The following is a 17,133-nucleotide window of genomic DNA, read 5'->3' as shown; positions in this document are numbered from 1 at the left end:
AAAAGCATCAGTAGTATACCGGTGTTCAAAAGTCATAAATCGATTGTGAGAAAACAAATCCGGTTTACAAACTTCTACCAAGGGACGAGGTTTACCGAATACACAAATGTTGTTATTTTTCTGACATTGATCTTTGTCCAAATTATCTTAATAAAAAATATGTTGAGGTGGATCATCGGTATATTTTCATAGATATAGTTTTCTCACACTTGCTAAAAAATAAATGGAGATTTTATCGTGGTTTCTTTTTCTTTTTTTAAACTAATAAAATTTGGTATTGGTTATGGAAATCTCTCAGATTAAAGATGAGAAGATAGGTTTTAAAATATGCAGCTTGCTGCAGGAAAATACAGAGAACAACTGGTGTCACCGAACTTATTTGCCTGCTACAAATAAACAATGACAATTTTTATTAACATTCTTTAAAAAAAAATACGATCTCCTCTTATATGACTAAGCAAAAAAAATGTTTCGAACAAAAGCAAATAGTTGGAATTTGTTAAAACAGTCTGATATCAATGATGCAATAAAAGTTTTCAAATGTACCAGGCTTATGATTTTATATGTCAGACGCGCGTTGTGTCTACATAAAGACTTATCAGTGAATCTCAGATCAAAAAGTTTAAGAAGTCAAAACAAGTACAAAGTTGAAGAGCACTGTAGACCAAAAATTCAAAAAAAGCTCTGCCAAATACAGCTACGGTAATATAAAACCGTCTTACTCATTAATTTCAAATCTGTTTCAAATTTTGCAGATTAAAGCAAAGAACTATACCGAATGTGTACTGTAATATTACAATCACAGATAGCAGTTTAAAGGAAAACAACCATGCAAGACCTTCATGGACTTCATGGGCAGTCTAGGTCGTCATAAACCTCCCTCATCCACGATTGCATGATTTGAACATAAATATATCTTTGAACATTACTTTCTTTTAAATTTTTGTCAGTGTTCTAAATCCATCAAATGGGATATGTGTTTTAAAGTATGACGAAAAGATAGACTGAACAATGTGCTTTAAATAGTCTTGTCCCATATGGTTTTATTTGAAACATTAAGGATTTTCTGTCCCTGCATGAAAGGGATTGCCGTAACTTTATTGGTCAAAACCTTTCTGAATTTTTGGTCCTGAATGCTTTTGAACTTTATGGTATATTTGGCTTTTTTATTCGTGTGTCACTAATGAGTTTTTTTGTAGACGAAACGCACTTCTGGCGTATAAAATTGTGATCCTGGTACCTGTTACAGTAGTTAATTTACCTCAGAAGTATAGAGAATCTAACCATTGCAAATTTATATTTGATTTATCAACATTTAGAAAAAAAATGTGAATTTCATTATTTTGATATTTTCATGAGTTGATGATACAGCTGTGTAAGTATACATAATTTGAAAGAAACTTTGCAGTTTAATTATTCTAAAATTTTCAAGGGCCCTTGCAAAGCAACAATATCCTCCCTTTTACAGAGTACATAAAGTCATCCTAGATGTCGAGTTTGCCTCATGTTGCCCGTTGTAGCATGTGTAATATTGATGACTTTCGTTACTTTTAATTCTAGTTATCAGTTTCAGTTTAAATTCTAGGGAAATAAAATGTAATTGATAAACAAAACAATCTTTTATTAAACGAAAAAATACTATCCTGCATCTGTTTTCGTCATCTGTCAGCACTTTCTCTCATTCAGATGGTAATAGAAGAGACAAAACTGTTGTTGAAAATGAGAAATTTGAAACGGTTATTTTATTTGCGATTCCGCATACAAATAAAATACCAGTTTTTCATAAACTCAGTTCAAAGCTTTAAAGATTTTATCTGTTTACTGATCTATTATATACTGTTTGGCCTTATGACAATATGAAACAAAAGTTCAATATATTTTGAAATGAACCCCTTTCACAGCTCTATTTAAACTTACTTTTCACCAATTATAAAACTAAAAACTAACAGGTTACAATGAATTCCATCTACAAAAAAACCAATATTGAATACGATTGTTTTTATACATGTTAATATTATTATTTGTTTAAAACCGTATTTCCTTCTGATTTTCCAAATATGCCATAATGCCCACTACTTATGTGTGTTAATTTCCCGTTAAAACGGTTATTTTGTTGATGCAAAGCAGTGCTTGTATAACATAAAATACATTTCAGACACAGGCATTAAAAACCCGCAATGAAAAAATAAAGATCTTATAACAGTAGGTCTACTTCAGTGCGTAGCACATACACTGGAAGTCATGGTTATAACATAGACAAGCTTTCAAAATACGTAACTGTTATAATATAAACTTTTAATGACTGACATATATTCTTTATGAATGTCTATAATGCTGAAGGTGTTCTAAAGTTTGCCAAAATATGTTAAATTATAACAAAGCTAGGTTTTATACGAACCATTGCATTTAATATCTCGCGTGGAAAGAGGTTATGTTATCTTATTAACTGACAACGTGAACTAGTTATTTGTATTAAATATCATTTAATACAAACGATTAAACTGAAGAAAAACAATTGATCCTAATTAACCCAACTTTAATTTAATGTGATTGGATATGAGTTGGATCACCGTTGTTGAATGGAGTCATTCGACCAACAGTCCTCGCCACACGCGACCGTGCCTTGCTTTGGTCGGATCATCGTGTATTCATTTCATCAATTTAAATAAAACAAAAAAAGATATTTCATAATTGAACTCCATAAGATAGATATTTTGCCTTTCTCAATTACAAATCTTTTTATTCGAAACATGCACTTTAGTTTGACAAGTGCAAAATTTTAACATGGCAACAGTCGTGTGCGCGGAAACATTCATTTGGATAAGATTATAATTAGCTGAAACTGTTAGCTACTGAAGTTTAGATCATATAGGGTAATATTTCGCCTTTCTCGCTTGCAGATTTTTTAATTCGAAACATGCATTAAGTTTGACAAGTGAAAAATGTTAAGATGGAAACAGTCGTCTGCGCGAGGAGAAACAATGTTTTGGATAAGCATATACTGTGTTGAAACGGAGAAATAACAGGGTTCAGTACATTGAGGGAAATGTATTTATGTATTACATAAACAGACCAAAAGTTGGAAAGCAGATTTAATAAGTTGGATTACTAGTAATCGGATTTATAAAGGTATAAACAGAATGCCATGTGTTTGATTTGAAATCAACCATCATACAGTTCCAAGGCATATCACTTATACAATGCTAAGAGGGGGACCTAAAATAATCAGGATTGTAATCAGTGATATTCCTTATATTCCTTTTCAAGATAATGGATGCCATAAGTCTGTGGTAAGCCTTTTTGCCAAATTCTATACTGAAAATAATTAGAGGATAAAAAAAATGTGTACAATGACAATCCTTGTGAGAAAAAAATGTTCAATCGGATAGAAATATCTTTTGTGCATGGTCTTGATGCCATTAGCCATAAAAATAAAAAGTTATGTGCTTATGTATAAATGATAACAAAATACTACCAGTGTAATACTTTGATCATTCGCCATGGCATTGAATGACGAAGAAATAAACGTTCCAAATTCGCCCTCTCCTGAGCTGGATATTTCGAGTCATCAAGTTACACATACACAGTTTATTCGTAATCTGTCTAATCCAGATCAAAGTTCTAATACACGTGTAAATTATTCATCCAATAGAAATAGTGGGGGTAATGACACAGGAGAGGAATTCAATTTAAGATATACAGGTACTAAAGATATTGATAAAATAGAACGACTTTATAGACGCCCAAAATCAGCTGAACCTATCAGTCATAAAGATAAAATGTATAGAAAAATAAAAAACCTAAAGCACAGTAATATGCACAATGACAGAATAGAGCAATTTTATAAACGACCGTCATCTGCGAAACATGTTCGAAATGCAAATATAATAACCACCGACATTAGGTCCCAAAATGTCGATTACCTTGAGAATTTAAAACTTGACAATGAAACCTCGTTTTTAAATACAGATACCTCTAAACACATTAATGTTCAACCTATGATTACTACAAAACAATTTGAGACTAACGATGGCGGCTTAATTAATAGCGAAAATGACACTAACCGACTTGAAGAAGGTACTCCACAAAAATTACAATCTGATAACCAAGACAACGGTACACAATGTTCAAAAATTGAAATAACTGACATAGGATCATTAGAAATTGACGAATTTAATCATTTAAGAAATTCGAATGAAACATCATTTTTGAACACCGATACCTCCAAACAGATATATGCACAGTCTGGAGTTAGAACAGAAAATGAAGAGGAAATAAATGTCAGCTTAATAAATAGTAAAAATAATGAAGAAATACTTGAAGAAAACTATCTACAAAAATCCCATTTTGAAAACCAATATGAAAGTACACAATATTCAAATATTAAAACCGAAATTAGCTCCCCGAATACTGATGACTTTGAGAATATCAAATATCATAAAGAAACGTCGTTTGTTGACACAGATACCTCTCAGGACGTTTATGTTGGGTCTGAAGCTAGTTCAAAACATTTAGAGAATATCGATGGCAGCTTTACATACACAAACAATGCTTCACAAAAACTGGAAGAAAATGATTTACAAAATTCACAATCTGACAATCAAGACGACAGTACGCATTGTTCGAATACCGAAATCATGTCCCCGAATACTGAGGTCTTTGATAATATTAAACCTGACCAAACAACGTCGTTTTCTGACACAGATATCCATCAACAAATGTATGTTCATTCAGTGGATATAGTAAAACAAATATATACTAAAGATGGCATTTTAGAACATAGTGAAAATCTTAATGGAAAAGAGGAAGAAAGTTCTCCAAAGCAATTACCATCTGAAATCAAATATGACAGTACATATCGTTCAAATATACAGACAACCGACAGTGTGTCCTCGAAAACGGACCCCTGTGATAATGTTCAACATGAAACATCAATTTTGACCCCAAACATCTCTAAAACAATTTATGTTCAATCTGTAGTTGCTTCACAAGATTCCGAGACTTGTGATGGTAGCTTAGTAAATAGTGAAAGTAACACCGATATAATCAAAGAAAATTCTACGCAGCAATTACGATCTGACAACAAACATGACAGTACACAACCTGACAAGACTGCACAACTAACAGATCAAAATCAAATAAACCCATCCACACACAGTTATGATAATTTATGTGATGAAAACATGGATGAAAATAATCTTCAAAGTACCGAAAACAATATAAATCTGGAATATCATAACACGTCACAATCTTCATCTCAACAGGATTTACGATATGTTCCATTCGATTCCGAACAAGATGAACAGAACTTTAGAGAACGAGTTTATGTTCACAATGTTGATTGCCATGTTCAAAGACACAAAAGCCCCCGAGAGATAGATAGTCTTGAAAAAAATGCAGACGAAAAAGATGAACCAGATATGAAGGGCAAATTCCATACCAAATCTACTGGAACATTTTGGCAACTTTCTGACAAGACATCGTATAGCAGCAATTTGGACAGTCTGGATAAACAACATCAAGACAGTGAATCTGAAAATCAAATCGAAACAACGAACAGAATATTAAACGAACAGACCACGAATGTCATAAAACCTAAACAAGAACGGAAAGGTAGAAGTCGACTTCGGAATATTATCATTAGAAAACGGAACTGCGTAAGTCCATCACCTGCAAAACACGAAGAACTCTCGAGGCGAAGTCGAAGCTGTCCTGCATTTTACAAAACGTTTAATGCTAATAATTCAGATTGTTCTAGTTGTGTTTGTTGTATCAATAGTGTTCATCCTATAGAAGCAAGTAAACACTCACCACACTTTGATAGTCTTAATGAGTTGAACAATCAAAATTCCACTCTTTTAAATTATTCTGATTGTTTAACCTCGGTTTGTTGCAAAGCTAGCATCCATCCGGTACAAGATAATAGGAGAAGTTTATCAAAATTCGATAGTCTTGATAAACTGGACAGTCAATCCGATTTCTGTGACGATTCTAATTGCAAAAGTTTAATTTGTTGCAAGAACCGTGTTAATCCAATAAGAGATATCGGAAGTATACCGCAATCTGGAACCCATAATCATTTGGATTCGGATTCCAGTTGTTGGGATAGTTCTATCTGTACAAGTTCAGTTTGCTGCAAAAATAGTGTTGTGCCAATTGTTACGGAAGCACGGGTCAATCAAATTGATGATAAATCCGATGAGTGCTCATCTCTTGGTGACAAAACTAAATCAACCTCTACTTTACCAACTTCAGAGACTGAGGAAGACAGCGGAAATAATCTACCAAATGTTCCTGATACCACATATTTTGGCCAAACAGACAATAATCAAACGTCTTCCAGAAATTTTATAATGACAGACAAGAAGGACAACAATGCACACAGTTCAAAAGAAACATGTATTAAAGAGAAATCTGTTTGTACAATAACTGAAAGTTTTGATAAAGAAGACAATTCCGACCAAAATAGAAATAATAGTTATGACAATAAAAGCATAGAACTTAAACCAAGTTCTGAAACAGCTCATCATCCTAAAGATTGTACAATGGAATTACTGCAAAAACAAGAGAACTTTCCCGGCAAACATGAATCTATTGACCCAAATCATTCCGAAACAAATGATTTCAACTTCCTCTGCTCCCAAGACCCAAAAAATACCGAAAATGATCATGGGATTGCCCAGTTAGCTAAAGAACCAGAAACAATCTTATTCAGTTCTAAACCTATTGATATTAGCATTCATGATATAAATAGCAAAAATTTGAACTGTCGTTATCCCGTTTCGTCCACGGAGCAAGTCTTGGATATTTCTTCGGATGTAACATTTGGTACAAACCAAAACCAGAAAGCACAAGATAAAGAAACAAGGACAAACATCAAAGATGAAGCTGTCAAATCGTTAAACATACAGACTGTGGAACATCCTGATATTGTGGACAGACATTATAAACGCCCGTCAAATACAATCGACTTTGAGAATATTTCTGAAGTGGGGCGTAGTGAAGATATAGATTCTAAAGAAGTTATAAAACTTGGGAAAAAGTGCAGGAGTATTTCATCAGCCAATCAAGAGAGACGTCGACTGGGTACCCCTTTGACCCTTATTCTGTATGTGAAGAAAAAGTGCCAGTCCAAGATTAGAAAGATTATGTGAGTAAAAACTTTTGATTTTCGTTTTATTCCAAAATTGTCAGTTACCTTTACGCATGCTATCAAATAATGTTAACAAAGGATGATAATATATTCCCAAGTCCTAAATCGTTTCATGTTATAGAAAGACAAAATGTTATTCTGCTTACAAGAATAAAACTATGGGTCACATATCATAATTGTTATGATAGTTAAGGTCCACATATTAATTCAGCTTACAAATACGGTTTCCAAACAACAAGTGGATTTTTTTTTTACGTAAAACCCATTTTTCAAACAATTTGATCAAGAAAAAACACTTTTATCAGAATAGCCACAGAACAAAGATTATAAATCATGATCAATACGCATCTTGGATAGTTCTACCTGCATATATCATGAACCCTGGTTTTCTATTAGAATATAAAAATGTGATAACAAAAATATCGTATGCAACCTCGCTTTGGAATTAAATGAATTGAACATTGGCACAGCAACTCGAAAATTCAAAATAAAATAAGTAACAAAATTCGAGAAAAAGAGGACCGAAAAATATTTCCTGAGACTTTCTGTATATACGAGTGCCTTTGACACCGTCTTTGATAACTGTTTATCAAATGTCCCTGTCATATTTGATAAGGTAGTTAATATTCAATACCTTCATGTATATCAAAAGTCACGTTAAAAGTTACTTTATAATATATACCTGTCAAAGTCAACATTTGTGTAACATAACCAACTCGTACTTCTAAAACCCAGTTTAATTCATACCAATAATCAATAAACAATAAACGTTTTAAGGAATTAGAAAAGATTTAATGAAATTTTCGTGTTCCATTAAATCGATTGAAGATTTTATCTAATATGGTTTATTGACACCTCAAGAAATTTATCTGAAATATATAGATGTAATATTTTTATTATGAAGGAAAATTGCCAAATTGGAAAATAAGATCTCTGGGTATGTTCGTGGTAGGTGACCTGATTTTCATTCTTTCTCTTTTGACAAATGTCTACTTGTAAATTGAACTATCGTGCATTTTACTTGCTTGTAAGATATTCTATAAAATGGTAATAATCATTACAACGTAGAGAACATGTTTCAAAGAGAAAAAATGCAATGCATTTTTATTGATGAAATTTCTAAAATTGCATTTTTAGATTATAAACACGTCTAGAGCTCAATACTTAAAACATTGTAATGGTCAACGTAAATATGGCTTATTTTCAGTAAAAGAGGTATTAAAAGGCAAATTATAATTTTTCAATAGGGAATACATTTTACAGTGTAAATTTATAATACGCAAAAGAAAAATGTATCGTTAGTTGGAAACAATACTTAGTTCGCAGATCAATCGCGGAGATCAAGTATGTTGATTTTCGTTCGTATTATTATTTTCAATACGTTTGAGTTAAGCGTTGTTTGGTGAACTTCTTTTCGCAAAGTTTGATTCTTCAAATTGAACTAATTCATTTAGGTAATGTAGGACGTGAGCTATAATACACAAGCAAGCAGCAGCATAATTAACTATTCACCGCTAGACAAGATGTGAAAAAAATTAAAAAAGAGAGCCATCAACTAAAAGTTCTTTGCTGGATAGATAATAACACTTTTTTAACAAGTCAAATCTCAAACAGAATTGTTGTTTATTGTATTTCAAAGGTTTTGAGTATATCAAATCATGACAGACTTGAAGGTTAATAAATAAACTAACAATTTTTCAATCGTTTTATTCAAATTTTACTAACATAATCTGATGTATTTTAAATAAGCTACATGTAATTTGCTAAACTATGTATGGTATGGATAGAATTTTTCTTGTCTATTTTCCTTTCAAGTTAGATAATCCGACGGTTCCATATACATTAAGTAACCACAATAGAACCCTGTCAATGTCATGTTTACAACCATTTTAAATCGTCTTGGATTTTCATTTTGGTGTACATTAACATCAAATTCCAAACATAATTTTATTATCTGCACTAATGCGATCTTGAATGCATAAAATTTGCAATTTAATTAAACATAAACTGATTTTTTTCCCTCCATTTTAGAGGACGCCTTCGTACAGTTAAAACTATACTTACACTAATATCAAAACCTAATTGGGCATACTTGAAGATAAAAAGTAATATTGGCTAAATCGGTTTCTCGAATTTAAAGAGACCAAAAGTGACTGAATTGTTAGTAGATATGCAGTGTCAGTATATAATTAACTCGTTATAAGGAAGACACAATATCTTTTTCACAGTATCAATAATTTTGAAATGAACAAAAATATCAATGAATAAAATGTAACAAGTATCCGATATTAAATCTGAAGTGTAAAGCAATCGTTAACTCCGACAAAGAAATATAAAATGAATCAAAATATTAGTTTGGCAATGACGAATGCTATCAAATCTTTGACTGAGTAGTTATCGGAAATCCAAAAATCAACATTTTAAAGCTATTGACACCGAAAACGTTACAAAAGGAAAACCTTGGCGAGACAATAATTGTAGCAATTGAAATCCTATTTCTCTGAGTCAATTTACATAATTTTAAAACTTGAATATATATGTCATTACAAATATTTTAAAATCCAAGTGACTCTTATCTTTACTGAAATAATAATATTGTTTCAAATTCTAATTATTGGTCGACTGAACACGGTAGGTACAAGGTGCGCAAAACTCAACCCAAAGTTTTGTCAATACAAGGTTAAAATAAAATAATTAACACGACACCAACTGTCAAAAATATAGAGTTTAAAAAGATTTTTGACACTTGAGGTGAAAGGAGTATAATTTTCTGCTGGGTAAGTTTTTTTTTAAATTCTGTGAGAACACTTTAATATTTACCTTCTGTGAAAACACATTGATAGTTGAATTCTGGAAGAACACACTGAACTTGAAATCTGGTAGAACACATTTATATATGAATTCTGGGAGAACACATCAATATTTTTGAATTCAGGCACATTGATATTTAAATTTGGGAAGAACATATTGATACTTGAATTCAGGAAGAACACTTTGATATTTGAATGAGGAAGAACACATTGATATTTGAATTCTGGGAGAACACATTATTTTTTTAATCCTAGGAGAACACATTGATTTTTGAATTCTGGGAGAACATAATATTGATATTTGAATTCTGGGAGAACACATTGATATTTTAATACAGGGGGGACACATTGATATTTTAATCCGTGAGAACATATTGATATTTGAATTCAGGAAGAACACATTGATATTTTAATCCGGGAGAACACATTGGTATTTGAATTCTTGGAGAACATGTATATTGACATTTGAATTACCTGAGGACATAGTGTACGTGATAAATAAGTAATGATAATATTTTTACACTTTTTATTTGATAACTCTTTACACTAATTTAGTTACACAAAATTGTATCTTTGAACGAAAATATGTTGAATGAAATGCATTTTAGATTTGAATAATGTACACGCAAATTTAAAATACTTCATTTTGAGGAAATAATTTCTGTACAAAAATCTATTTCTCCCTCGCTATATAGAATCAAAATTGAAAATACCAACCTTTACAAGTTGTCTTGCCAAAATTCAAGCATTGTGGACACAGTAACGGACCGCAGTCTTAGAGTTGAAACACTGCAGCCGATCAATACCTTCAAGCGTTTAAGAATTCATGCTGTGGAATTACAATTGAGCCTGAATACGTAAAAGACAATGTTGTGTGTGCCAAGTTATATTTAATATTTAAAATTCGTTGCTTATGAAAGAGATGTTCTATAATTTTTAAACTCTGCGCGATTTGGTCTCAAGTGGAGAGTTATTTTATTGACCATCACACCACATGCTGTTTTTTTCGTAAGCAGTCGACAGTGCTAGCAATTATTATTTAAATTTTAAAATAACAAACGATAATAATTCTTTTGAGGGGTAAATATTATCGTAAAGAAATAAATCTTATACATTAGATGGGAAAAAGTATGTGTAAATAGATCTATTCATGAGAAAATCTCCGGAAACACAAAAAAAGAAATCATGTACCGGAAAACATATATAGTTGCTGCTGCTGTTTCTTGTCTTGCGGTGCATGATAGAAATGTCGAGTACGGTTATCGCAGTCAACTCATACATCAACCATTCAAATTACTAGTTTTTGTTTCGAGGACAGATTTGGAAATATGAGTTCTGAGTAAAGTTTTATGACCGAGAACCTTATTTTGACGTTTATTAGATGCACAAGATCTAGACTGATAGACTGTCAAGAAAGATCACCCCCCTTGGATATGCATCCATTAACACATAATTGAGTAATAAACGGAAGAGATATACTTCTTCAGATGTATTTCTAAAATAAATTAGCATATGTTGCCCGGTGCAATGAATATCATAATAACTAGAAAAAGTCCGATAATCTTCTAGGATTTTGCAGTATTAATTCAAATAAAATAAACTCACTTACTGCTCTGATTGATATGAAACGATTTATTGCCAAAATTACGGAAGCGTATTAGGGACATAGAAAAAAATAAAATTGGCAGTGAACTTTATTTTCAAAGTCGAAATTTTGACATTTCAAATCTCGAAATTTTGACATTTCAAATCTCGAAATTTTGACATTTCAAATCTCGAAATTTTGACATTTCAAATCTCGAAATTTTGACTACAACTTGAAATTTTGACTTTTCAAATCCCGAAATTTTGACTTCAACTGAAATTTTGACTTTTCTAAAATCTTGAAATTTCGACCTTTTTTTTAAAGTCGAAATTTTGACTTTTTAAAACTCGAAATTTTGACTTCATAAAAAGTCAAAATTTCAACTTTAAACTCAAAATTTCGACTTTTTCTAAACTCGAAATTCCATCTTTAAAATCTCGAAATTTTTATTTCAAAGTTAACATTTTGACTTTTGAAATCTCGAAATTTTGACTTTTTCTAATTACTTTGAAAACTTTGATGTTAGTATTCAAACACAGTCATTATAATTTTAGAAGGAGTAGACATTGACGCAAATTATTAAAGCGTCATCCACACATTTTTGCAATTTATATTCAGAAATTGGTTTTGTTCTTGAATTAAGATCAGTTAGTATTTAATATTGAAGAGTTTCTTTCGGAAAGAACCTGCATTTTGAAAGAACAATTTTTTTCTCCATATTCCAGGCATGTTTTAGTTTCCACGTCACTGTCATAGGATCGACAATCTGATGATATTTAGCATCACAGTTTCAAAGGCCTGTTTAGATTCCCAATAGCAAGTCACTGACTTTGCCTTGTTTAAACAATGGTAAATCAAGTAGCAAAAAATGCCATGCATATTCAGAACAACCAATGAGCTGCTCAGTTTTCTAGTTTGGAAATTTTTAATTGTTGGCTCTTTTTTCTGGAACATTGATTAAACCGTACCAGTTGGCATTCTTATGACACAACTATTAACCCTAGTCTTTATATATTAGACTGTTGAATAAAAGTATGTCGTAATAAAGGTGTGTCGGAATAACGAGGTTGTCTTGATACACATATATCATGTATATGAAGTCCAGACTTGAAATATGTATTTGAACGAGAAACATATTTTATTTATTCTTCGGCAAAAAAAAGCTTTTCTATCTAAAATAACCTCTTTAAAATGGATTAGTTTATTAAAATATGCTTATCAAATTTATGATGTATATGGCTCTCCGCTTGTTGATATAAATGACTGTGAATGTGATAGACGCAAACGTTTAAATACTGAGGAAAATCGAAATTTTGAGTTTGAAAAAAGTCGAAATCTCGACTTTAAAATAAGTCGAAATTTCGAGTTTAAAATAAGTCGAAATTTTGAGTTTAAAATACGTTGAAATTTCGAGTTAAAAATAAGTCGAAATTTCGAGTTTAAAACAAGTCGAAATTTTGAGTTTAAAATACCTTGAAATTTCGAGTTTGAAATAAGTCGAAATTTCGAGTTTAAAGTTGAAATTTTGACCTTTTATAAAGTCAAAATTTCAAGTTCAAGTCAAAATTTCGGGATTTGAAAAGTCAAAATTTCAAGTTGTAGTCAAAATTTCGAGATTTGAAATGTCAAAATTTCGACTTAGAAAAAAAAGTTCACTGCCAATTTTATTTTTTCTATGTCCCTAATACGCTTCCGTAGTTATGTTTACCTTGTAAATAGCGGCCTATTTACCCAGTGCCCTTAGAAACTTGACACATTTTGGTTTGTAAATTAAAGACAACAAAAGTATTGGTTTTCACCTACATAAAATTGATCTATTTCCTAACGGTATACTATTATAATGCATTTGTTTATATCACAAAAACAAATACATATATACAAACTGCTACCTATTATTGGGGACTAATTGGCTTTCAATTATTGTTATGCACCGACTTATTTGTATTAAATAAAGGAAACGTGGGTAGATTGGATCTTAGGTTGAAATTACACAAAGAATTTAAAACTTTGTCATAAAATCGGGAACTCAATTTTTGAAGGTAAGAAAAGTATCGTCTTAATCTCTATAATTTTGTTTTTACGGTAAGAAAATATTCATTTTTATATAGAAAAACATGACATTGAAATAAATCAAAAAAAATCGAGTATACGAATGTCTATGACTAATATACATGTATAATAGCACTAATAGTCTAAGATGCATGTTTTTTTATTAGTTGGTGTTGGCTTTTAACTAGCTTTTAGGAACTGTGAGTACTCTCAAATTTGGACTTTACATGGGTTTTGGCTTTTGTTAGTTTTTTTTTTGTGTGGGCTTGGTTTCGATCTTATGAGTGAAGCACTTTTCAACTTAAATTCATATTTCATTTTGAAGCCTTTTATAGCATGCTAAGCGGTATAGTATTTTACTCATTGTTCATCTCTTACGTCATTTGGTCTCTGACGGTGGATTGCCTATATAATTGACAATCTAATTGATATTCTATTAGTCTTACATATAAGTAAGTGCTGGTACTTTTGGAATTTTTAAAATCTAAATTAAAAAAAAATGGACTATCGTTCAAACAAAAAACTAGACCCTACGAACAAAACACTAAAAAAACAACCTTAGCTGTTCTTACGAGTCCAATTACTCAATACCGTACTGGTTTGAGAATAGTTTCTGTCTGAACAAATGGTTTCAGATATGCCATAAATTTTGTCAGCTGTACGGTTTTCTCTGATTTTCAAGTTGTAAATTCTAAAAAAAAAAAAAAAAAAAAAAAAAAAAAAAAAAAAAAATATAATAAAAAGTGTTAATGAGCAATTTTGTATAATTTCTGCAATTTCCAAATTTATATAGGTTAGAGGTACCTAAATGATTTTTCCCATTGTAAATTTTTGGAATTCCTTATTAAGGTAACCTTCTTGATCTAAGCTCAAGTTTTCGAATCAATTTTGTAATTACAATGTCGAACATGAAGTAAAAACGTCTTTTTATTTTTTAAAAGTAAACAAATATTGACAGTCTCAAGTGTGTACAGTTGAAATTATTGACATAGCACTTAGTGTAATTGAAAATGCTTTCCAAAATTACCTTGTTATGATAATTCATCACGAAAATCTCCTTGAAACTTTCTTCGAGAACATGAACATTGTCATAAAAGCATTATAAATGATAATCTTTTTGGAATAAAAAACAAACAAGTAATATATGTTCTATTTCAACTTTAAAATTCTTGTGTCGTTGCGTTAAACGTCTATTACATGGGATGATATTAGTTATCTTGGTGAAATCAGAGGTGTACGGTATTTTACACAGGTGCTGAAACTTCACACACTTTCAGATGCACGTGTCTCTAATTACATCACGAGTAAAGCGTTCCTTTACTCATCTTATAACGGGCGTAAAATTGATACTCATTGAGAAATTCCACTTCATATTTCTTCAACACTGATGGCGCCGTGTCTTCAAACATATTTTATAAAAAAGATTTTTGAAATCTGCAAGTGTTTGATGAAAAGATTCGTCCACAGATTGATTGTTTTTATGCAAGTGATATTTATGAAGCGCCTATTTCATTCCTAAGTTCGTTCATATTAGATTTTCTTTTGAAACATCTTTGCTGGTGTTCATATTCGAGTCTAAAGTGTTACGCAAGATTTAAATGAAACAAGAAGTAAACATCTTAGACAAACACCCACGCCGATATGTATACTTGTTTTTCGACTTCGATTTTGAACGATCAAAGAAAAACAAAATTGGTAACCTCCCCTGTTGTCTGGACCGTTTTATGGAACCATTTTGAAATGATTTATTTACCTTTGCATATCATGCTTAAACGTTCTAATTTACAACACATATGTAAACAATAGTTTTTCAAAAGTGTTTGATTTCGTAAATGATCTGTCATTATTTAGTTCCGCTATACTGACTTTTTTTAACAAGTCTGTTACCTGTTCCAGACATTGTCAAAATTTGGACATGTGCTTTTATTGAGCTGTCACTATCCATGATTATAAGTTTTATAATGTAAAGTCTACACCAAATACATGTATGTTAGCTTATTCTACACTGGCTAGAGGTATAGGGGGAGGGTTGAGACACAAGCCATGCTTATCCCGCCACATTTTTTTGCCTATTTCCATTCCAATTTTATTTTATATATATACATTCTTAAAATTCTGAAATTTTCTATTAGTTGATGACCTCAGTTTGCATCAAATACAAAATTCTTTCAATTCTACAATTCTCTTTTGATTGATGACCAAAGTCTATACACAAAACACATGGTATACTTTCTGAAACATTCTTGAAATTCTGAAATTTTGAATTAAATGATGACAAAATGACGCACCAAATCAAGAAGCCTATGAACAGTAAAACTGCAATCGCTAATTCAGCAAGATGCACTTTCAATTAAACTCCTTTTGATTAATGGCTTATTTAAATGAAATAAATATGAATTAATGAGAAATTGGGATTTACTTTTCGTGCCAAAATCGCACCGAGATTGTTCGCAGAGTTGTAATAAATTATCACTACCTGTTCGCACTGTCATTCTTAAGCGCTAAACATGCAGTCGCGTCGAGATTTTGTAGAGCACTTGATCTGAAGGAAGAGGGGATATATTAGTTAACGACAACTTAAAACAATCCTTCCAGGACTGTTCAAATAAAATCTGATCTTTAAAAGAATGGAAAATCAATTTTAATGACAAAATCATTGATTCAAGTTTTAAAAAATTGAAACATAGTTTGAGTGATGGCCGCATGGGCCACGAAGGTCGTCTCCACTTTTATTTGATTTTAACAAAAAAGTATATTTGGAATGTCTACTAATTGAAAAATTGCTTGCACGCAACAAGTTATAATTATCTGAGAAATATGCGTGAAACAAAGGCATCTACCTTAAAATTAAACGTGATATAGATGGTGGTTAAATGGTTTACATTGTTGCATGAAATGTAGATATGAAATTTACATTGTGATTGATTGAAATTGATTATTTTTCAAAAAATGGACATATCTTATTATAAAATTTATTATATTTAATCATGGGATCTATGTATATGACTGATTTTCAAACAGAAACTTTGATAACAAGTTTATATAAAAAGTTTTGGATTGTACCAGAAAATGCGGCAAATTCCCTACCTGTCTATGGGTAAGTCTTCCGACAAGTAATATGCAAACAATCTTTACCGTATCGATGTTTTTTACATTTAAAATTATAAACATTATTGATAAATTACATTATTGGTAAAATATAAATGATCATAGTGCCTATGCTCATTTTCATAGTCTCGATATTGAACAAATATCCCATTTCTTTGATAGAAAGGCAAGCTTACTTGTACTTTTTTGACATTTTGAATATCTTATATAGTTGAACTTAATGACTGTGAACATAACTGAAACTGCTATAACTGTACTTGTGTAGTATTTATCTGAAGACAAAATATAGTTGTATAGTCTTAAGCTTTTTCTTGAGACAGTCAATTGCAAGTTATCAATTTATCAATTTCATTTATTTTTTCAATTCAAATACAATAATGGGACCAATTCTTACCTATTACTGCTACAGTAATTTCAAGATTCGTATG

The 17,133-nt window shown here is 31.1% G+C and overlaps 1 protein-coding gene across 3 annotated transcripts in view; it reads left to right on the top strand.

Annotated features, from left to right (window-relative positions):
- Window positions 1-3,494: 3,494 nt before the first annotated feature.
- Window positions 3,495-17,133, top strand: part of LOC134721243 (putative uncharacterized protein DDB_G0282133) — a 67,476-nt gene continuing 53,837 nt past the window's right edge. For all 3 annotated transcript variants that reach the window (XM_063584068.1, XM_063584069.1, XM_063584070.1), the window contains exon 1: window positions 3,495-7,150. In XM_063584068.1, the coding sequence (XP_063440138.1) occupies window positions 3,501-7,150 (3,650 nt within the window). In that variant the 5' untranslated portion in view covers window positions 3,495-3,500. The remainder of the gene's footprint in view (window positions 7,151-17,133) is intronic.

Source organism: Mytilus trossulus, chromosome 6, assembly GCF_036588685.1.
Source record: "Mytilus trossulus isolate FHL-02 chromosome 6, PNRI_Mtr1.1.1.hap1, whole genome shotgun sequence".
NCBI lineage: Eukaryota > Metazoa > Mollusca > Bivalvia > Mytilida > Mytilidae > Mytilus > Mytilus trossulus.
This window is presented reverse-complemented; position numbering and strand designations above follow the sequence as displayed.